The sequence below is a fragment of the Eschrichtius robustus genome, chromosome X, assembly GCF_028021215.1.
Source record: "Eschrichtius robustus isolate mEscRob2 chromosome X, mEscRob2.pri, whole genome shotgun sequence".
Classification (NCBI taxonomy): Eukaryota; Metazoa; Chordata; class Mammalia; order Artiodactyla; family Eschrichtiidae; genus Eschrichtius; species Eschrichtius robustus.
The window spans coordinates 58941362-58963250 of record NC_090845.1 but is presented as its reverse complement, the minus strand read 5'-3'; the positions used below and the strand labels follow the sequence as shown (position 1 = coordinate 58963250).

The following is a 21889-nucleotide window of genomic DNA, read 5'->3' as shown; positions in this document are numbered from 1 at the left end:
TTTTAAAAAATATCCATCCGGCTTCAGGAAAAGAAGCCTTAAAATTTTATTTACACAGGTGCTGGCTCAGGTTTCTATTGAATCTGGTCCCAACATACTTTTAAGACACGCCTCTGGCTGGATGAGGGAAACCAATGGCTGAAGAATGTGGAAGATAATTTATGACCTCTCTTAGCTTTTCTCCTGACCTGTGGCTATGGATCTGAATTTACCAGGGAGGTCAGACAAATCTTGTTGCAGACAAAGATACACAGAGAGCTCTGACACTTTCGAGTCCAAAGCCCAAAACTCAAGAGAGGCGATGAACACATGCTTGCTGGGCTTTCTGGGGAATGTTACTCATAGTGCCCTGGGAGGCCAAGAGGAAAGAGGAAGAGATTGACCTTTGCTATGTTCTTACACAAATGCTACTGGCCCTTCGGATCACCAATTAAGTAACACTGAAGATAAGTGGTTGTTTGAGAACCTTACACCAACCCAAAGCCTTCTTTACCAGAGAACTACCATAAATACTATCTGCCATCTCTCCTTTCTGCTACCCAGGGAACACCATAAGTGTATGTGTGCCAATGACCAAGGCTTCACTCCAGTAGAAGGAACCAAAACTTACTGGGCACTGGAGCTGTGTTACATATCATTTAGTTCTTACAATAACCTTGTGACCTATTACTATCTTCACAGAGGCACAAAGAAGTTAAGTGACTTGCTCAAGGCTGCATATCTATTAAGTCTTGGAGTTAAGGATTGGGTTCAGGTCTATTTTCCAAGGCTGATGCATATAAAGTGAACCACTGGCCAATAGAAACATCTGGAGCATCTATAAAATTTTAGAGATTTATTGTTAAAGATTTAGGTTGCTATAGATTTATTGCTAAAATATTCAAGATCATTTAGTTCAACACGTTTATTATTTAGATGGAGATTTGAAGTGAAAAGAAGGAATGAGACATGCCTAAGGCCACATAGTAAGTCAATGGCAGAACCAGAGCCCCATTTGGTGCTCTTGCAGTGCATCTTATTCCACTACCTAGATAGCAGTGCGCTTCCAAAAAGCCCAGAGAGTAGAGTAGGAGAGCGATGTACAGCTCAGCATCGGGGTGGGGGGTGCAGGCATAAAAGGCTAACTGAAGGCTGGTCAAGGGACCTGCTGCATCTGATGAGGTTCCCCTCAACCACTTCTGGACTCCAAAATGTTCCTAAAACAAGCATCCAACTTTCACGCAGCCCTGTCTTTGGTCAGTCTGTTCCTAAAGTCCTGTCTTCCTGAAGTTCACTTCCTACATTTTGTACTTGGCAAACTATTACGCATCCCTTCAGACCTAAATCAACCCTTAACTCCTCTTTGAAGCTTTCTTAAACATTCCAGGTAAAATAACTCATTCTCTTATTCTGTCTGCTCAGTGGATTGTGTACTTATTTCTAGTACAGCACTTATTTTACTCTATTATGTTGGAAACTCTGTGTCATATTCACTCCACAGCCACTAACAAGTTATATGACTTTGGGCAAGTCACTTTAACTTTTCTGTGCCTCCGTTCCCTCATTTGCAAATAGGGCTAATGATAATACCTACATCATAGGGTTATTGTGGGGATCGAATGAGAAAATGTCTACAAAGCAACTAATACGTACTGAGTACGTATGAGTTTTTGTTGTTATCTCTTATCCCAGTGCCTGGTATAGGTCTAGTGTACACAATAAGTAAGCATTGACTGTTTGTTGAATAAATGGATGTTATCTGGGGAAAGTGCCAGTCATCAAATCGCAATTTTAGATATCCCTGCAGTCAAGTTAAAGGTTTATTATGCTGCCTCACACAATTCTTGGAGGTTCCAAGGCAACAATCTCTGAAGCTCTGCTGATCAGCTGTGAGGCTGGAGAACCCCTCAGACAAGAAGCAAGAAATGGCTGGGAGACCCTCATTTCTGCCGTTTATATGTTCTATGAACCTGGAAAAGTCACTTCCTCTCTCTGGGCTTCAGTTTCCTCGTCTATAAAATGGCTTGGTCAAATTTTTAGATTTCTGAGTTCTCTTCCTTCAAATTTTAACAGGTTAGCATTTAAAGATCCTGTGATTCCAAGTACTGCAAATCTTTTAAGTCTTTTCATTACATAACTCATGGCTGAGTCAACTGCCCAGAAAGTGAAAGAACTTGTGAACATGGGACTATAGAAATGTGGTTATCTAACTTATGGACCTGTAAGAGGCTCACAGTCTCCAGGTCCCATATCCAAGTACCACAGTGAAATCATGGTCTGTCTACACTATGAGGTGAACCAGGAGAGGAAGGACAATTAAAAATTTAAAACCCTGATAAAAGAGAAGAAGATTTTGCCTCAGTTTTTAGCTCTGTCCTGAAAGACAATATTTTCTGGTTTATGACATCAAAGAGGAGGGGAATGGAGTTCTCTTGCTCCTGGCCCCATGGAAAACATTCTGTGGCACACTTCTCTGGGAAGGCTCAAAGCAAAGAGTCCAGGAACCATGATTCTACCATTTGTATCCATACACCCTGTCTCTGAGTTCTTCCCTTAGCTTGGTAGTGAGGAGTAAAATTCTCATGTGAACAGGTGTTAAATCATGCTTCCTGTTCTGTGGTTGTGTGATGAGAGTGAATTAAGAGCTATCAAGCCTGGTTTCATCAGAATCAGAACTTTCCCTCTGAAGAGTAGGAGTTGGCAGAAGGACTATTACTCACATGTCCCTGGCCCTACCTAATGAAGAGTTTTAAGTATTTGGAGCTCTTTTAAGTATTTGGAGCTTTTTTAGGAAGAAAGCTCCCTGTGATATTGGTGCTACTCATTGGCTCCTTGGTTTCTCCCCACAGTACTTAAGTCTTTCATAAATTCTTTCATTTCTGACTCTATTGTTCCTCTTCACTGTTGTTTTTCTTGTTTGCCTAGGCATTGCACTTTCTTTCTGCTTTAGGTTAGTATGCTTATATATTTGAGGGGTAGCTGTGCTGTAAGAGAGTGACTGCTAGCATTGGACCCAGAAGGCCTGGGTTTAAATCCAGATAGTCCACTTACTACCTGTTGATTAACTGACAAAACCTCAGTTTGCTTACATGGAAAGTAAGGAGGATGACCTCTTCCTCTGTTCTAGGTGGTTGGGAAGTTCAATGGAAATTGGATATGAGAGCTCTTCATCCACTGAAGAAATTTCAAGGTGCCCAGGGTTATGATCACTAAGTTCCTTCAGGCAGGCTCTGTATCTTGAGTATGTGAGCCAAGTATCTCATGTGTAGTAAGCACCCAGCAAATGTATACTGACTGAATGTATGAGTAGATTACCACCAGGCCTGTTCTTATGACGTACTCAGTAAAATATAGGCACCAGTCTAGCCAGAAGCTGTGGTGATTTCAGTGGGATGTGTCAGGAGTCACAACATGGGCTGGAAGCAAACGGACTGAGAATTCTAATCTCTTTGCTCCCTTTATAAAGAATCATTCACCTCCAAATCCCAGTTTCCTTCTTTGGATAGGAGGAAGTTTCCTTTTCTGTGCTCTCTTGTGGCAGGTAAAAAGATTACCTGCCTCCTTGGAATGCTGAGGACAGTTACCTAGCCATGAAGAGAAGGAGCGTGAACACCTGAAAAATAGGTTCCAGAAGTATGCACACATGACTATTATAACTGAAGAGATTGTTTTTTGAAATAACGGCTTCTCCCAGAATTCAGTTATTATGAGGGACAGTGTGTTTCTTGCCATGGGACTAGTCTAGAGATCAGAGAAGTAAGAAATAACTCCTACCTCTGAAGAAAAAGGGGGTCTAACACCCTTGCAAGAGCAACCAACTGCTAAAATCTACCACCCAGAGTTTCACAATTATCAAGAGATTCTGTGAGGGATTAAAAAAGCTTCTGGCTGCAGTATATGGACAGGCTTTAAAAATATAACACACTGGGGAATAATAAGGCAAGGTTGAGTGAGATAATGGACTCAGAAGATCTTGCAAGTGACACAGAAATTTCATGTTAATCATTGTTTCATAAAATGCACATGCTGTAAATAAGCAGCCACAGGGCACTATAGACCAGCAATGGCAAATTCTTGACATGGCTCCCAAATTGGGCTCTAATAAGAGACTTGGGTGGGCATCAACTGGAATGAGTTACAGAGCTAAATTACTTATTCTGCAGGCCTGTGGTCTAGTCTTGTGATGAGGAGGACCAGAATTAGGCCAACAAATGTGTAAAGACAAAGAATCATGGGGAAATATATGGTAGATTCATAACTCAACTGGCCACCTGGGCCTTACTTTCTATGAGACAGAGAGTTTTTCCATAACGCTTAGTACCAGATAGTCCCCAAAGCTCTTCCTCTTTACCATCTGGGGTATATGTGGCATCCATCAAAACTCATTCATATATATTTTATAGTTATCCACATGGTTACAGTACAAAAGTCTAAAAAGAAAATGTGTAGAATATTTTCAACTTCTCCTCTGCGTATTGCAAGGGTGAGTGATCAGCAAGGTCATCAGAACAAAAGTATCCTCTTGTAGCATTCCTAGATTTGTTTATTTTTCTCCTGTTTAGTGAAAAAAGCTCAGGACCTAGATGCCACCAGACCAGGCATTCTAGGCAAGCAAGGGGAACAAACTTTGACTGGCCAACTCAGAAGAATGTTTAAAATTAGATAATCTAGAGAGTTGCTAAGACACCAGGAGGCCAGAAAGAGCAAAATTTACTATGCAGATTTGTAAGCACAGGAGCAAGAGTCAACAAACTACAATTCATCAGCCAAATCCAATGTGCTGCTTGTCTTTGTGTGGCTCAAGAACTGAGAATGATTTTTACATTTTAAATGGTTGGAAAAAATAAAAAAATAGTATTTAAAGGCATGTGAAAATTAAATGAAATATAAATTTCAGTGCCCATAAAGTTTTACTGTAGTACAGCTAAACCCATTAGTTTTGTCTAGGTTTGCTTTCATGCTACAAAGGCAGAGTTGAATAGTACAGTCAGAAACCATATAGGCCACAAAGTCTAAAATATTTACTATCTGGCCCTTTATAGAAAAAAGTTTGCTGACCCCCTAATCTAAAGTCTGGCTATGATATTTAAGAACACCAGAGACAGATAAAAGATAATAGGAGCTCTGTGAAAAAACCTCTAGGACTCGTGCAATCAGGATCAGTCAACTTCTTGGCCAAAGATACCTGATTAAGGCTCTGTTGAAGTTGCAAGTAGATCCTCCTAGTAGAGTTAACTTGCCCTTGGGAAATGTTCCTCCGAAAGTCAGGGAGTGAAGGGGACACTGATATGCACCAAAAACTCTCTGCAAGACTCCAAACAAGAAGTAACATTCAATTCCACATGAGTTGAGGTGGGAAAGAGTAGATTTAAAGGACAGAAAGAGTTCAATAAGGGTTCACTTACATTTCTTCCCTCACAAAAACCTGGGGCAAGAGAAAGAATCAAAGCCATACTTATATAAAATTTGCCAAGGATACTAAATTGGGACATATTGTAAACATCAGTGAGGATGGTGTAATTCTTTGAGTTCAGAATGTAAACTACAGTTTCAATTTTATGATGTGTACCAAACAGTGCTCCATGTGTACAAAACAAATGGATGTACAATCTCCAATGTTTTACTAGAAAATGTCTGAAAAATAGTAAATTCTTGAGCACATAATGCACATGATGAATTAATTAACCCTCTTTGAAACATGATGAGGTAGAGATGAGGATTCATATCCTGATTTTCCAGATGAGAAAATGGAAAAGAGAGGAAGTTATCCAGCCATGGTCATAATGCTGGGAGAAGAGGGAATCTCAGAGTCCTGACTTTTAACCCAGCCCATCCACAGTGCACTCTCTCAGCTGGCTCTATCCCCATCTGAAGATTGATTTTTTTAAGAGAATGGGAGCTAGGATTCACCATCTTCTAGGAAGGCAACACCAAACATGCATACAAGTATAAATGCATGTGTGTTTGCTGAAATTAACAGTGATGGTGTTTGGAACTTGTAGAATTGTCACGAAAAGTGTAAGCTGAAAAGGCATTTTAAAAGTATCTAGTTTAACTCCCTTATTTTACAGACAGGGAAAACTGAGGTCCAAAGGGGGAAATTTTCTTATCCAATGTCACACAACTAAACCCCCTCTGAGCCCCTACCCTGCTCATGGATATCACCTTCCTTTGACTTCCTGGTCTTTTTGATAGCATCTAACATGCCTTCCCCTTTCACCTCCCCACTCATCCCACCCACCCACCACTAACTGATTCTCTACATGCCCGTTTCAAACCCACAGATCATCCACTCAAATGCGCTTACACACACACACACATACACAAACACATTCTTTCACTAAGTTCCCATCAAGCAAGATTTTAGTGGTTTTTACCCCCTTGACCTATTACCATTATTTTTTAATCTCAAAATATTCAGATCCTTCCCTGACTAGCCTCACCATCACCCCAAACTTCCAGCATTACTGACAACGAGAAAATGTGGGGCTCTCTTCTCTTCTTCCTCCTCAACAGGAAAACCTGGCTAGATTACAATCGACTCTGTGCTGAGCCTTGCACCAATGACAGCATTAAAGCTTCATGGTTTATGAACTACCAAAGCTAGAAATGGATTTCTGTCTGACGTGCCAGGCTTTTAAGTCTTGTACCTGTGCCCAGTCCAGAGATTTCTGAAACCATGAATAAAGTGGTAATCAACACTCTGAATACTCCATCTGAGCTTACTGACAACGACAAATGAGTAAGAAAAGATTTGTGCTCCCACTCCCTCCAAGACAGGTGGAATTCCAAGTTTAAACAAGGCAGATTCACAGTCACCTTCAGAAAGGCCATTTGGGCAATAAAGACACACTGTAAAAAAAAAAAATCAATAAATGTTCTCTGCAGGTAATAAGACAGCCCTTTGCCTTCAAATAGAGATAATAATGGCAGTAAACTCCAGCTACCAAGCTTTACAGATGGGAGGTGAAAGAAAACACCAATAATTTTTTTTTTGCTTTGTTTCATGTTTTTTCTTAAACCACATTCTCCTGTCCCTCAAAGGGCTCAGGACTGGAACCTGGGGTTCACATTCCAAAGGAACCAATGGGCTCCATAGTTTTGCAATGAATCCACTGGAGATTTTAATATTTCAAGCAGTTAAGAGCATTTGGCTCCATGAGTTCATAGAGTCTCATTTTCTCAAATAAAATATCACCAAGTTTCCCTAACAAGTGATTCTAGGGACTGAAGAATTTTGAGACCTTGCTGGATTTCCAAGTGCTCAGTAATATGAGTGATTACCCCTCCCCCCAGCTTCCTTGTTCTCAAATAGTCCAAGATCCACATAATAGCAGAGCTCCTCCCAGGCAGCCCTGCCAGCTGCCCTTCTGCCTGCCTCCCTCCTTCAGCCTTAACTTCCTCAGAAAGCTCCCATGTGGAATAGTTATGACAGCAAAATCTTCTCTTTCACAATATGGTTGATCATTCCCACTGTTTTCCAAAAGCAACAATATCATGACCCAGATTTGTAAAACCCAAAGGCAGCATCAAATACAATCTAATCTATCTGACTATTGAATTTGCTTTTTACTTGTTTTCTTGAACTCTTTTCCCATCTAATATGGCTGCTATTACTGTGGTGCCTGGGCTTACTGACACATTAGCTCTAGATGGGTGCTGTGGTTCATTCTCTGCTCTATAGATAGGGCCTACCCGATGACAGGGTATGGGGAAGAGACAGGTTCTCACTGGAGAAGTTGGGGTGATCTGAAGTCTTTGGAGCTACTCCTCATTTCCTTTTCTGACAGCCATTCTTTTGTGAGTACTCTTAAGAAAGGAAGACACTGCTCTCTGTCTCTTTCCAAACTGCCTACGCCTAGGCACTGGTGCCCTGGACTTCATACTGTCCAGTGTAAGCAGTAGCAATGTGTCACTCAAGGCTATGGGTGGAACATGCAGCATATTTTCATTAATACTGAATGTTAGCTGTCTCCTTGTTGCCTGGGGGACTGGAAGAAAACAAAATAGCTTTCCATTTTATAGGTATTCCTGCCATCTGGCTAAAATGGTGAAAAGATAATCATCATTCCAATTGGCTATCAACAGGGAGGCCAGTTAAAGGGCACACACTTTCTACCTTTTCTCTAGATGCCAAGAACTCTGTGGTGCTTCTGCTGTCCTCTGGTGGGTGTCATCATATTCCTGCTGAAAGGTGTGGCCTATATACCTACCACTTTCAAGACTGTCCTCAGGGATTGTAGCCTTTATATAAGGAAAAGCTGTCTGTTTTGATTCTGACTTGGAACTCAAAACTTCTAGGCCAGTGAGAAGGAAGAAAAAGGTCTTGGCAGGAAGTACTTCCTTTGTGGAAAGTGGAGGCAGGAGTAAATAGTGGTGTTTAGCAACTGGGTCTGCTCCCAGAGCAGAGCATCTCTGTCTAGAAACTGTTCATCAGCATCCCTTTGAGAAGAAAGCCCTTAGTACAGGATGTGGAATGAAGTGGATGGGTAGGAGGCTTAAGCCCAGGGAGATTGGGAAGGAAGGAGGCACTAGAAAATATAGGAGGTCTGGAAGTGTGAGTTCCTGCTGTAAGATGTAGCCTGAGCACCTCTGGGGGCTAAGCAGACATTAATTGTTTTAAGCTAAATAATACTAAGGAGCCAGGGTTTGAGCCCACTTAGCCAAATATAAGATGCAACTTAGCTTATGGTTCTGGACCAATGGACAGGGCCTGAGGGCAAGTCTCTGGAGAGAATAAAAATGTTTCATCACTTTGGGTCCTTATCTACCTAGGAGCTATTAATGCAAAGAGGCCCCAAGGATGCAGCAGCAGGAGGGAGCAGGTGCATAGACTGATGGTCTGCTGAACAGTGAGAACACTTCCTTTCTGGGGCCGAGGCCAGGAAGCCTTCACGAAGGAACAGTTTCATATTCACCACAGAGAACAGGCTGGGGATTCGGTTGGGGTTTCTCCACTTCTAACCTCTCTAATAAGGACAATTTTTTCCCTCACTAGGCAGGAGAATGGAACACAAGCAAGGAGGAAATTAAATCTTTTCAAATCATTAATTTTTCTTTCATTACTAGGACCCACCAAGCTCCAATCACCAGCTGGGACCACCTTCATTGCCTACATTGCCTATACTACCAAGGCTGCCAAAGCCAGGGGACCAGCAAGTATGAAAACTGACTTTTTTTAAGGCTCTTAGGTTCTTTGAACCAGCCCTGCCAGTTACCTTGTCTCAGAGATGATAAAATCCTGGGTCCTGATAGACTGGTGTCTCTTTTTAGAAGATAAAGGAGAAAGGGAAACAGAAGTTAGTGTCCAAGACCCTTTACCTTCAGCGGCTCTTTTAAAGAAGACTTTGCAGCTTCCACAAGTGAGAGCTCCATAGTGACAGCCAGAAGCTTCATCCCCACAAATCAGGCAGGTCTTCTGGGGTGGAAAGTAATAGTCGATGGGCAGAACATGGTCCCTGGTAGTCTCCAAACTGAAAAGACCCAAGAGGAACAATGCAACACATGTCAGTACTTGACAGAAACAGGAGGGTAGAAGTCTGAAGTCTTCAGCAGTAAAGTGCACGTGTAAATTATTATTTATTGCTTAACTGAGTCAGGGTGAAGCTGAATTTTCCTTGGACTTCTAGGGATTATGTTTGTAGGGTTTCCTGTCATATGGACAGAGCCCTTTTGGATCCTGTGAAAGCATGTGAGAAGTTCTCTGGAATCAGCCAATCCCATGGGCTATGTCTACATGAGGGAAGGATGAAGGCAGAAACCTGAGGTTAAGGTCTTTAACTTAAGTTGGTGGTCAGGAAACAATTTCAGAGTAACTAAATGGTATGAACTCAGCCCTAAGACCTTACCTTATCCAAAGGGAGACCTATGGCAAAACCAGACTAAGCATCAAAGCACTTTGATGTGCTTTGCTCTAGTTCTCTGAGCCTCACTCTCATCTGTAAGTAGGAATAATTATCACCCATCTTACTGAGCTACTTGTGTGAGTGGAGGTATGAATTAAACAAAAGTATAAAAAGCTCTTGAAATGAATACAGAAGTGAGGGATCATGATTAGTATTATCATACCAGTCTTCTTTGGTCTTTTTTCCATTCCCTCACTTTCTTTAGGAGTCTATCTAGATCACATGGAAATCCCCCACCCACATTCTATAACATAAAGTAGCAGAATCCCTATGCCAGATTTTATTGTGTAATGATGCACAATGATGCTGGAAATCTTTCAGGCAACCATCTCAACACTTAGCCATTTGAATACTCAGGTTCCTTGGGCTAGGATGGAGCTTCACAGGTCACCTAGTTTAACTGCCTACCTCCAAGAGGATCTGTGTCTGTGTCCTTCCAAGTGAACTGAAGGAGAGGGCCAGAAAGCCAATCCTAAAACCTTAATGGAAAGGTAGCTCTTAGTCTCCCATGGTAATTAACTCAAATTTAAACAAATGGAACATGGTTCGTACTACCCAAAGGTCAAATTTTTCTCTTCTATGTCCTATGTCTAATCATTAAACAAAATGTTAAGTGACTTCTTGGGTAAATCTGCCACAGATAGGTGACAACTGCATATTCTCTCATCCACAGGAATGCAGCCACCATTTTTATGAATACTTCTTTCTTACTAAGCAAAGAAGGAAGGAAAATAAGCCTGTTCACTGTGTTGGGTGATTTCAACTCCTCAAAACAATTTTGTGAGACATTTTTTTCTCATTATTATATCAGATGAAGAAAGTCAGACTCAGAGAAGGAAAGCTCAAAACTATTTGACCCAAGCCCAGGACTCTCTAACTCCAAATCTAACACAATTTCCATTACCCTATTGTCTTCTCAGTACTCACCTTCACTTTCTACCCATGGCTCTTTGGTTATCATACTCAGCACAGTCATCAGAATCCCAAAAGAGTATGAAAGGTTATCCTCCTCTCAGTGCTCAGTGAGCAGCCCTGGCAGGGCAAGAGCAAAGAAGGCTTTCACTCAGGCTACACTTGACAAGCACTTTATCTCTAAGACACAAATATTAGCTTTTATTCACATCCCAAGTACAACAGAAAGCACTCAGAAAGTTCTGCTCATATGCAAACCCAGCAGCCGATTATGGCGGCCTATCTCTTATCCCCATAATCCTTCCCTTTCCTACCTTAACCAGAAAGCCAGCAGGAGTCTGTCCACCAAACCAAGACTAAGAGGGCCACAAGTTCCACAGGAAAAGGGCTCACTTTCCATAAACAAATGGGCCAAAAGCTAAGAATGTCATTCCTTTGGCTAAAAATGTCATTTCCTTGGGTAAAAATTGTGCCCCCATCCTCATTCATGAAACAAGGAGAAGATGCAGAGGGTTTTTGTTGTTGTTTATTTGTTTGTTTTTAAGTGTCTTCATCTTCTTCTTACATTTTATGACTTCTGTAACTAATACAGTTAAAATCTAAAGGACATGTATTAAGGCACTTTATGTGACAAGCTATTTCATATATATCATCTCATTTAATCTTTATAACAACCCTACCAGGTAGTTCTGTATCATCACTATATTGTAGGAGAGGAAGCTGATGCTCAGGAAAATTAAGTAAACTTGTTCAAGATCACTCCTCTAGTAAGTGGAAATGCCAGGTTACCATCCGAGGTAAGTCTGACTACAAAGTGTGGATTTGTAACCAATGGCTAACCATGTTATGAGACTGAAGGTCTAGATTAGATAGGTTGATTCAACTCAACTAGTATCACCTGGCCCTATGGACCAGGTACAGGGCTAAGTGCTGGGGATATAGTGATGATCAAGATATTATCCTTGCCTCTAAGCAACTTGCTATTTAGTAGAGAAGAAAGACAGGAAGCAAAGAACTGTAAAATAACATAGTAGATGATATAATAAAGTAGAGTGCATATTGCTACAAATGAGAAAGTACCTTAAAGACAGAAATGCATTTTGACAGGTATAAAGGTATATATGTGTATATATGAATGAGATGATGATGGTAATGCCAGTAATTATTATTATATGATTGAAGAGTAAATATTAGATAAACAAAATGAGAACCTGCATAAAGTAAATAAGTGGTCTTTTTGGAAAGAGCCTTTAAAAATAGAAATTTTCATCCATACTAAAATTTAAAATACAACACAAATTATTTAAAAGAATCTAATTAATCAAATTTATAATCAATACTTAAAGACTGAAGAAAGTCATCATTTTATTTATTAGATATGAATTTAATAAAATACACTTCACACAAAAATAACTATAAAGGAGGTGGAAGAGTAGGAGAAGTAATGAAGGCAATTTTAGAATTTGAATTTTTCCTAATTACAACCCACTTTGGCTAGAGGCCTGAGATATTTCCTGACCTTACCAGGCCAGTCTCTCTCTACCTCCTCTCTCTGGCAAAATGATTTGGACAGGATTCCCACTGACCCTGGCCTAGTGTGAACAAAGGGCACATTGCAGTGACTCATGGACTGATTGATCTTCTAGCACTGGAAATGAGAATTACAACTGCAGTCCCTCTCCCAGGTTCGCATTCTAGAGAAACTTGTGCACATTTGCACCAGGAAGCATATGCAGAAATGGACATACCAGCTTTGTTTATAGAAGCAGAAATGATAAACATCCACTGAGAGGAGAAAGGATAAATTATATCATACTCATTCAATAAAGTACAATTCAGCAATGACAAGGAACGGAATATATCTACAAATAGGTGAATCTCACAAGCTAATGTTGCATAAAAGACAATTCATGATAGCATATATACAATATGATTCCATTACATAGAATTTGAAAAGAAAGAAAAGTAAACAATATGTAATTTGGGAATATATATGTGAAAAGACATAAAAATGCCAGGGAGTGATAAACCCCAAATATAGGACAGTGGTTATCCCCGAGGGGAGGCTGTGGGGTAATAATATAAGGAAGGGAGATACAAACTGATTTATGCATTCATTAAAAAAATATTTATTAAGCACCTGCTACATATCTGGCACCATTCTAGGTCCTGGGGTTAGTTAAACTAGTGAACAAAAAATAGTGTTAATGTTCTCGTTCCTTAATCAGGGCTCATGAGTGTTTGTTTTATTATTATGGTGTATAAGTAACTTGCATGTTACTTGTATTTTGTATGGTTATAACAGAACACAATAAAAAAATTAAAAGAAAAACCTCAGAAGTTTCTAACATCTCCCTACATAACATTCTAACTGCAAGCACAGCAAAGGTTTGCTTTGAGAATAAGTAAGTGCAGAATTTGCATGCAACATTGTGTTTTTTACCACCTCCCCTGTGTTATGTGCTCACTTATTATTCCAATGCTGGGCATTCAGTTTTATGAAGTCTGAAGCAAAAGCCCTGCCACATAGCATGGAAATTTTCCAAACAAGAACATGACTTGCTATTCTCCAATGGTTTCACAATTAATTAAAAGAAAGTGGTTTACTAGAAGCTATAGGCTTACAAACGCCAGCTCAACTATGAGGAAGTTGGGTTCAGAAACCCTTGGCACCCAGCTGTAATCTCAGTCTCTCTCTCTCTCTCTCCCCTGATCTCTCTCTGTCTCCCTCTCTTTCTCTGTCTCTCAGACTTGAGGATACTTTAGATACCTTAAGGGGTCTGGCTAATTTAAGCAAGTCCCTCAGTGATTGTGGAACCAGGATGAAATGTAAAAGTCACAGACCAGTTTTCCCTGTTTGGGAGAGAATGTAAACTCAGCAGGGCTTTTGAGCCAGCCAGACCTGGGTTAATATCTTGCCTCTACCACTGAACCTTGGGCCCAGTAATTAGGCTCTCTGAGATCAACTTGCCTTGTCTGGAGAGTGGGGATATTTTCTACCCTTGAGGGCTTTTGTGAGAACTACATTGAATAACAAATGTTAAGCCCTTCCCTCTATGCCTGCCACATGGTAGCTGCATTATAAGTCTAGGATGCCATTACCTTTTGTCTTACCATAAAAAAGGGAAATGTCTTATAGTCTTAAAATAGAAAAGACCATCCTTCTTGGCTACATAGTATTCTTAGGGAAAGGTAAATATAGGTGGAGAGAGAAGGAAAAAAGGCTAGATGTGTAAAAGTATATCATTTTTATACATACCTCTGTACTTTTCAAACAAGAAGGGATTTAGGAAACCACCAAACATCTTTACAGAGCATCATATTTTTCCTGATGTTGAGTAATTTAAAAAATATTTTTATTAATCACATTGTGGAATATAATGAAGACTTTACATGAATTTTTAAGATAAAAATCAAAGAGTTCAAAGTTATTTTCTCCTCATAGATCACTTGTGCCTACTTCTTTGGGGGTATAAAGGATATTTCAGTAGAAAAATTGGCAAAGTAATGACATAAGACTTGTAGCTACTTTTCCCCTGACAGCCTGAGATTCTAAATTTGATAACTGTCTGTCCAAGAAGACAATCATGTTTTCTTTTAAAAGTATCACCCGAGCTTATGTCATATCTCTCCAATTCTCTTTAATGACGCCTTTTGTTGAAGTGGGAAGGTATACAGGTACAACATCTGGTTTTCATGGTCATCTCTGCCACTTTCTAACAGAATGACCTTGAACAAGTCATTTTACCTAAATTTCTTCACATGCAAAATGCATAAAGAAATATAGAACTCACAAGACTGCTATGCAGATTCAGTGAGATTCTGGAGGTAAAGCAGCTCACACCATTGCTGAGAAGTGAGTTGGGATTTTGAGAGAGATGGCCTTGAATCCATGGAAAGTATTACCATCTTAACAATACTAAATCTTCTCACATCAGGACCCAACTCCACACACCAGATAGTCAGCACCAGCTCCAGACTCCTGGGGTCACAGAGGCAGCTGCACAAGGGCCCAGCCCTCCCCATCCACAGACCAGCACCAGCCCTGGGACCCAACAGGATCTGAAGCCAGCTATACCAGGGCCAAGCCCCACCCACCAGGGGGCTGGCATCAGCCCCAGGAACCCTTGGGCCACACAGCCAGCTGACTCAGGACCCGGCCCCACCCACCATCAAGCCAGCAGCCACTGCACAAGGGAGGGCCTGGCAGCCAAACAGGCTGGGAACCAACCCCACCTACCAGCATTCCCACAGTAGTCAGCCCTGCCACAAAAGAAGGGCACATGCATGTACAAGGGGGCACCATCAGAGCATATATCTCTGGTGAACAGAGGACAGTGTGCTGCTGGGCCTCATAGAACATCCTCTATATAACGTCACTTCTCCAAGACTGTGAAACGTAACTGATCTGCCTAATAAGTAGAAAGAAAAACCGAAAATTAGGCAAAATGAGGAGACAGAGGACTATATTCCAAACAAAGGAACAGGACAAAACCTCAGAAAATGAACTAAATGAAATGGAGATATGCAATATATCCAATAAAGAGTTCAAGTTAATGATCATAAGGGTGCTCAATGAACTTGGGAGAAGAATGGATGAACAGAATTTTAACAAGGAGATAGAAATTATAAGAACCAAACAGAACTGAAGAATACAATAATTGAAATAAAAAATATACTAGAAGGAATCAACCATAGATAAGGTGATACAGAGGAATGGATCAGCAAACTGGAATACAGAGTAGTGGAAATCACCCAGGCTGAAGAGAAAAAAATAATTTAAATGAGAACAGTTTAAGAGACATATGGGACAACATCAAGTGTACTACCATTCACATTATAGGGATCCCAGAAGGAGAAAAAAGAGGGAAAGGGGCAGATAACTTATTTGAAGAAATAATACCTGAAAACTTCCCTAACCAGGGAAAAGAAACAGACATCAAGGTCCAGAAAGCACAAAGAGTCCCAAACAAGATGAACCCCAAAAGGTCCACACCAAGACAGACAAATAAAAATGGCAATAGTTAAAGAGAATCTTAAAAGCAGCAAGAGAAATAAACAATTAGAAAGACTAACAAGACTATCAGCTCACTTTTCAGCAGGAAATTTGCAGGTCAGAAGGGAATGGCAAGATATATTAAAAGTGATGAAAGGGAAAAACATACAACAAAGAATATTCTCCCCAACAAGGTTATCATTCAGATTTAACGGAGAGATAAAGAGTTTCACTAACAAAAAGAAGTGAAAAGAGTTTACTACCACTAAATCCACACTGCAAGAAAAGACCATAACTAGAAATATGAAAAGTATGGATAAAAGATTTCATTGGTAAAGGCAAAGATACAGTGAAGGTAATAGATTAACCACATAAAAAACTGGTACCAAGGTTAAAAGACAAAAGTAGTAAAATCATCTATATCTATCCACAATAAGTAGTTAAAGAATACACAAAACAAAAAGATGTAAAATATGATATCAAAAACATCAAATGTTTGGGTGATAAAAATGTAGGGTTGTTAGAATGCATTCAAACTTAAGAGATGATGAACATCAAATCGTTATCATTATATATATATATATCATAAGGTACACATGCAAAAAAGAGAAATTCAAACATAACACTAAAGAAAGTGATCAAATCAAAAAGGAAGAGAGAGGAAGAAGAAGAAAAAAAGTGCAGAAACCACCAGAAAACAATTAACAAAAGGGCAATGAGTAAATAATTACTTTAAATGTAAATGGACTACATGCTACAGTCAAAAGACATAGAGAGAATGAATGCATTAAAAAAAAATAAGACCCATATATATGCTGCCTACAGTAGACTCACTTCAGATTGAAAGACACACACAGACTGGAAGTGAAGGGACAGAAAAATGTATTCCATGCAGATGAAATGGAAGGAAAGCTAAAGTACCAATACTTATATCAAACAAAATAGATATTAAAAAAATATAACAAGAGATGACTAAGAACATTAAATAATGATAAAGGGATTAATTGAACAATAAAATATAACAATAGTAAATACATATGCACCCAACATAAGAGCACTTAAATACATAAAGCAAATATTAACAAACATAAAGGGAAAAACTGATAGTAACAATAATAGTAGAGGGCTTTGACACCCTATGTATATCAATGAAAATATCATCCAGACAGAAAATCAGTAAGGAAACACAGGCCTGAAAGTACACATTAGATCAGATGGACTTAATAGATCTCTATAGAACATTTCATCCAAAAGCAGTAGAATACACTTTCTTTTTAAGGGCACATGGAACATTCTCCAGGATAGACCACATGCTAGGTCACAAAACAAGCTCAATAAATTACAAAGACTGAAATCATATCAAGAATATTTTCTGACCACAACAGAATGAGGCTAGAAATCAACAAGAAAAAAAAAAACTGGAAAAAACACAAACACATGGAGGCTAAAATATGCTACTAAACAAACAAAGAGTCACTGAAGGAATCAAAGAGGAAATAAAAAATATCTGAAGAAAAATGAAAATGAAAACACAATGATCCAAGATCAACAGGATGCAGCAAAAGCATTTTGTAGAGGAATTTTTATAGTGATAGAGATAGAAGCCTACCTCACAAAAACAAGAAAAATATCAAATAAACAACCAAAACTTATACCTAAAAGTCCTAGAAAAGGAAGAACAAACAAAACCCAAAATTAATAGAAGGAAAGAAATAATAAAGGACAGAACAGAAATAAATAAAATAGAGATAAAAAGACAATAGAAAATATCAATGAAAGAAAGAAATGTCTCTTTGAAAAGATAAATAAATTTGACAAACTTTTAGCCAGACTCATCAAAAAAGAAGTAGAGAAGACTCACATAAATAAAACCAGAAGTGAAAGAAAAGTTACAACTGACACAACAAAAATACAAAGTATAATAAAAGATTACTATGTATACTTATACAAAAATAAAATGGACAACCTAGAAAAAAATGGATAGGTTCCTAGAAACATATATTCTCCCAAGACTGAATAATGAAGAAATAGAAAATATGAAGAGACCAATTAACAATAATAAAGTTGAATCAGTAATACAAAAATCCTAACAAAGAAAAGTCCAGGACCAGACGGCTTCACAGGTGAATTCTTCAAAACAGTTGAAGAAGATTTAACATCTATCCTTCTGAAACTATTCAAAAAACAATGAGGAGCAAGGAATGCTTCCAAACTCATCATATGAGGCCAGCATCACCTGGATACCAAAACCAGACAAAGATATCACAAAATAAGAAAATTACCTGCCAAGATCACTGATGAACATAAATGGAAGAATACTCGATAAAATATTAGCAAACAAAATTCAACAATACATCAAAAGGATCATACACAATAATTAAGTGAGGGAATTCCCTCCCTGGTGGTCCAGTGGTTAGGACTCCATGCTCTCACTGCCGAGGGCTCGGGTTTGATCCCTGGTCAAGGAACCAAAATCCCACAAGCTGTGTGGCATGGACAAAAAAAAGAAAAAAAAGAAAAAAAGATCTAGTGAGATTTATCCTGGGATACAGGATGGTTTGGTATCTGCAAATCAATCATTGTGATACACCACTTCAGAAACTGAAGGAAAAAAAATCATATGCTACTCTCAATAGATGTAGAGAGAGCATTTGACCAAATTCAACAATGATTTATGATAAAAAAGTGGATCTAGAGGGAACATACCTCAACATAATAAAGGTCATATATGACAAACCTACAGCCAACATAATACTCAATGGTGAAAAGCTAAAATCTTTTCCTCTAAGATTAGGGACAAAACAAGGATGCCCACTCTTTCTTCTTTTATTCAACACAGTACTGGAATCCTAGCCACTGCAATCAGGTAAGAAAAATGGGTAAAAAATACTCCAAATTGGAAAAGCAAGAAATAAAGCAGTCAGTGTTTGCAGATAACATGACACTATATACAAAAAGTCCTAAAGATGCCACACACACACACAAAACACTTAGAACTAACAGTAAATTCGGTAAAGTGGCAGGATAAAAAATTAAAATACAGAAATCTGTTGTATTTCCATAAGCTAATAACAAACTATCTGAAAGAGAAATAATAAAAAACAATCCAATCTACAATTACATTAAAAAGAATAAAATATCTAGGAATAAATTTAACCAAGGTTGAAAGACCTCTTTACTGAAAACTGAAAGATACTGATGAAATAAGTTGAAGTCAACACAAACATATGGAAAGATATACCGTGATCAGGAATTGGAAGAATTAATATTCTTAAAATGACCATACTCCCAAGGCAATATACAATTTCAAAACAATCCCTGTCAAAATACCAATGGCATTTTACACAGAACTAGAAAATATAATTCTAAAATTTCTATGGAAACACAAAAGACCCTAAATAGCCTAAACAGTCTTGGGAAAGAAGAACAAAGCTGTAGATATCATGCTCTATAATTTCAAACTATACTACAAAGCTACAGTAATCAAAACAGTATTGTATTGGATCAGTGAAACAGAATAGAGAGCCCACAAATAAACCCACACTTCTATGGTCAATTAGTGGAGGCAAAGGAGGCAAGAATATACAATGGGGAAAAGATAGCCTCTTCAATAAACAGTGTTGGGGAAACTGGATAGCTATAGGCAAAAAAATCAAATTGGACTACATTCTCACACCATATAAAAAAGTAAACTCAAAATGGATTAAAGACTTAAATGTAAGATGTGAAATAACAAAGTCCTACATGAAAACAGGCAGTATGCTCTTTGACATCAGTCTTAGCATTATATTTTTTATATATCTCTTCAAGTATGAGAAACAAAAGCAAAAATAAACAAATGGGAACAAATGGTACTACATCAAACTAAAGAGCTTTTGCACATTGACTGAAACTATCAAAAAAATGAAAAGGTAGCTTATTGAGTGAAAGAAAATATTTGCAATTGATATATGTCTGACAAGGTATTAATATCAAAAATATACAAAGAACTCACACAACTCAACATAAAAAAAAGCACAACCCAATTAAAAATGGGCAGAAGACCTGAGTAGACAATTTTCCAGAGAAGACAAACAGATTGCCAACTGTCACAGGAAAAGATGCTCAGCATCACTAATCATCAGGGAAATGCAAATCAAAATCACAATGAGATACCACCTCACACCTGTCAGAATGGCTACCATCAAAAAGACAACAAAAAACAACTGTTGGCAAGGATGTGGAGGAAAGAGGCTCCTCGTGCACTGTTGGTGGGAATGTGTGTTGGTGCAGCCACTAGGCAAAACAATATGGAGGTTCGTCAAAAAATTAAAAATAGAACTGCCATCCAATCCAGCAATTCACTTCTGGATATTTACCCAAAGAAAACAAAAATACCAATTCAAAAAGATATATGTACCCTATGTTCATTGAAGCATTATTTACTATAGTCAAGATATGGAAGTAATCTAAGTACCCATCCATAGATGAATGGATAAAGAATATATGGTATACAACCACACACACCACAGTGAAATATTACTCAGCCATTAAAAAATGAAATCTTGCTATTCCTGACAGCATGAATGGATCTAGAGGGTATTATGCTATGTGAAATAAGTCAGATAGAGAAAGACAAATTCTGCTTGTTTTCACTTATACGTGGAATATAAAACACAAGAAAAGGAATTCCTTGGTGGTCCAGTGGGTACGACTCCATGTTCCCAAGGCAGGGGGCCCGGGTTCAATCCCTGGTCAGTGAAGTAGATCCCACATGCATGCTGCAACTAAGAGTTCACATGCCACAACTAAGAGTCCACATGCTGCAACTAAGAAGTCTGCATGCTGCAACTAAGAAGCCAGCATGCCACAACTAAAAATCCCATGTGCCGCAACTAAGACTCAGTGCAGTCAAAATAAATAAATAAATAAATATTAAAAAATAAATAAACAAAACTTAGAAAAAGAGTGTAGTCCTTGGTTATAAAAATAAATAAATAAAAAACAAGAAAAACAAACAATAAAAACAAACCAAAAAATGACTTATAAAGAGAAGAAACGGGTGGTTCCCAGATGAATGGGTGTTGGGGGATGAGGGGAAAGGTGAAGGGGTTGAGATGATCCAAACCTCCAGTAATATGATAAATAAGTCACAACAATGCAATATGCAGTATAAATAATTTAACAATTTGGTATGGGACAGATGGTTACTAGACATCATGGGATCATTTCACAATATATACAAATGTCAAATCATTATGTAGTACACTTGAAACTATATTAACTATATTTAAAAAAAATAAAACATTAAATCTTCAGATCAATGAACACAGAATATTATTAAATTGATTTACACCTTAAGTTTATTTCCATAGTGTTTTACAGTTTTTGTTTGTAATTGAAGTATAGTTGATTTACAATATCATATTACTTTCAGCTGCACAGCATAGTGATTCAGTATTTTTGAAAATTATTCTCTGTTATAGGTTATTACAAGGTAATGGTTATAATTTGCTGTGCTTTACAAATCCTTGTTGCTTATCTACTAAACTTAGTAGTTTGTATTAGTTAATCACATGCTACTCATTTGTCCCTCCCCTCTTTGGTAACCACACTTTTGTTTTCTATACCTGTGAGTCTGTTTCTGCTTTTTTTTTAAATTAATTAATTAATTAATTTATTTTTGGCTGTGTTGGGTCTTCGTTTCTGTGCGAGGGCTTTCTCTAGTTGCGGCAAGCGGGGGCCACTCTTCATCACGGTGCACGGGCCTCTCACTGTCGAGGCCTTTCTTGTTGTGGAGCACAGGCTCCAGACGTGCAGGCTCAGTAGTTGTGGCTCACGGGCCCAGTTGCTCCGCAGCATGTGGGATCTTCCCAGACCAGGGTTCGAACCCGTGTCCCCTGCATTGGCAGGCACTGTGCCACCAGGGAAGCCCCATGTTTCTGTTTTGCATATACATTAATTTATATTATGTTTTAGATTCCATGTATAAGTGATATCATACAGTATTTGTCTTCCTTTGTCTGACTTATTTCACTGAGCATCATGTGTTCTAGGTCCATTCATGTTGCTGCAAATGGCAGAATTTCATTCTTTTTTATTGCTGAATAATATTCCA

At 38.6% G+C, this 21889-nt stretch overlaps 1 protein-coding gene across 3 annotated transcripts in view; it reads right to left on the bottom strand.

Moving 5' to 3' along the window:
- AR (androgen receptor) overlaps window positions 1-21889 on the bottom strand; it is a 168058-nt gene that overhangs the window by 62488 nt on the left and 83681 nt on the right. For 2 of the 3 annotated variants that reach the window (XM_068532991.1, XM_068532992.1), the window contains exon 2: window positions 9301-9452. The exons of the other annotated variant lie outside the window; for it this stretch is intronic. In XM_068532991.1, the coding sequence (XP_068389092.1) occupies window positions 9301-9452 (152 nt within the window). The remainder of the gene's footprint in view (window positions 1-9300; window positions 9453-21889) is intronic. 3 annotated transcript variants of the gene reach the window in all.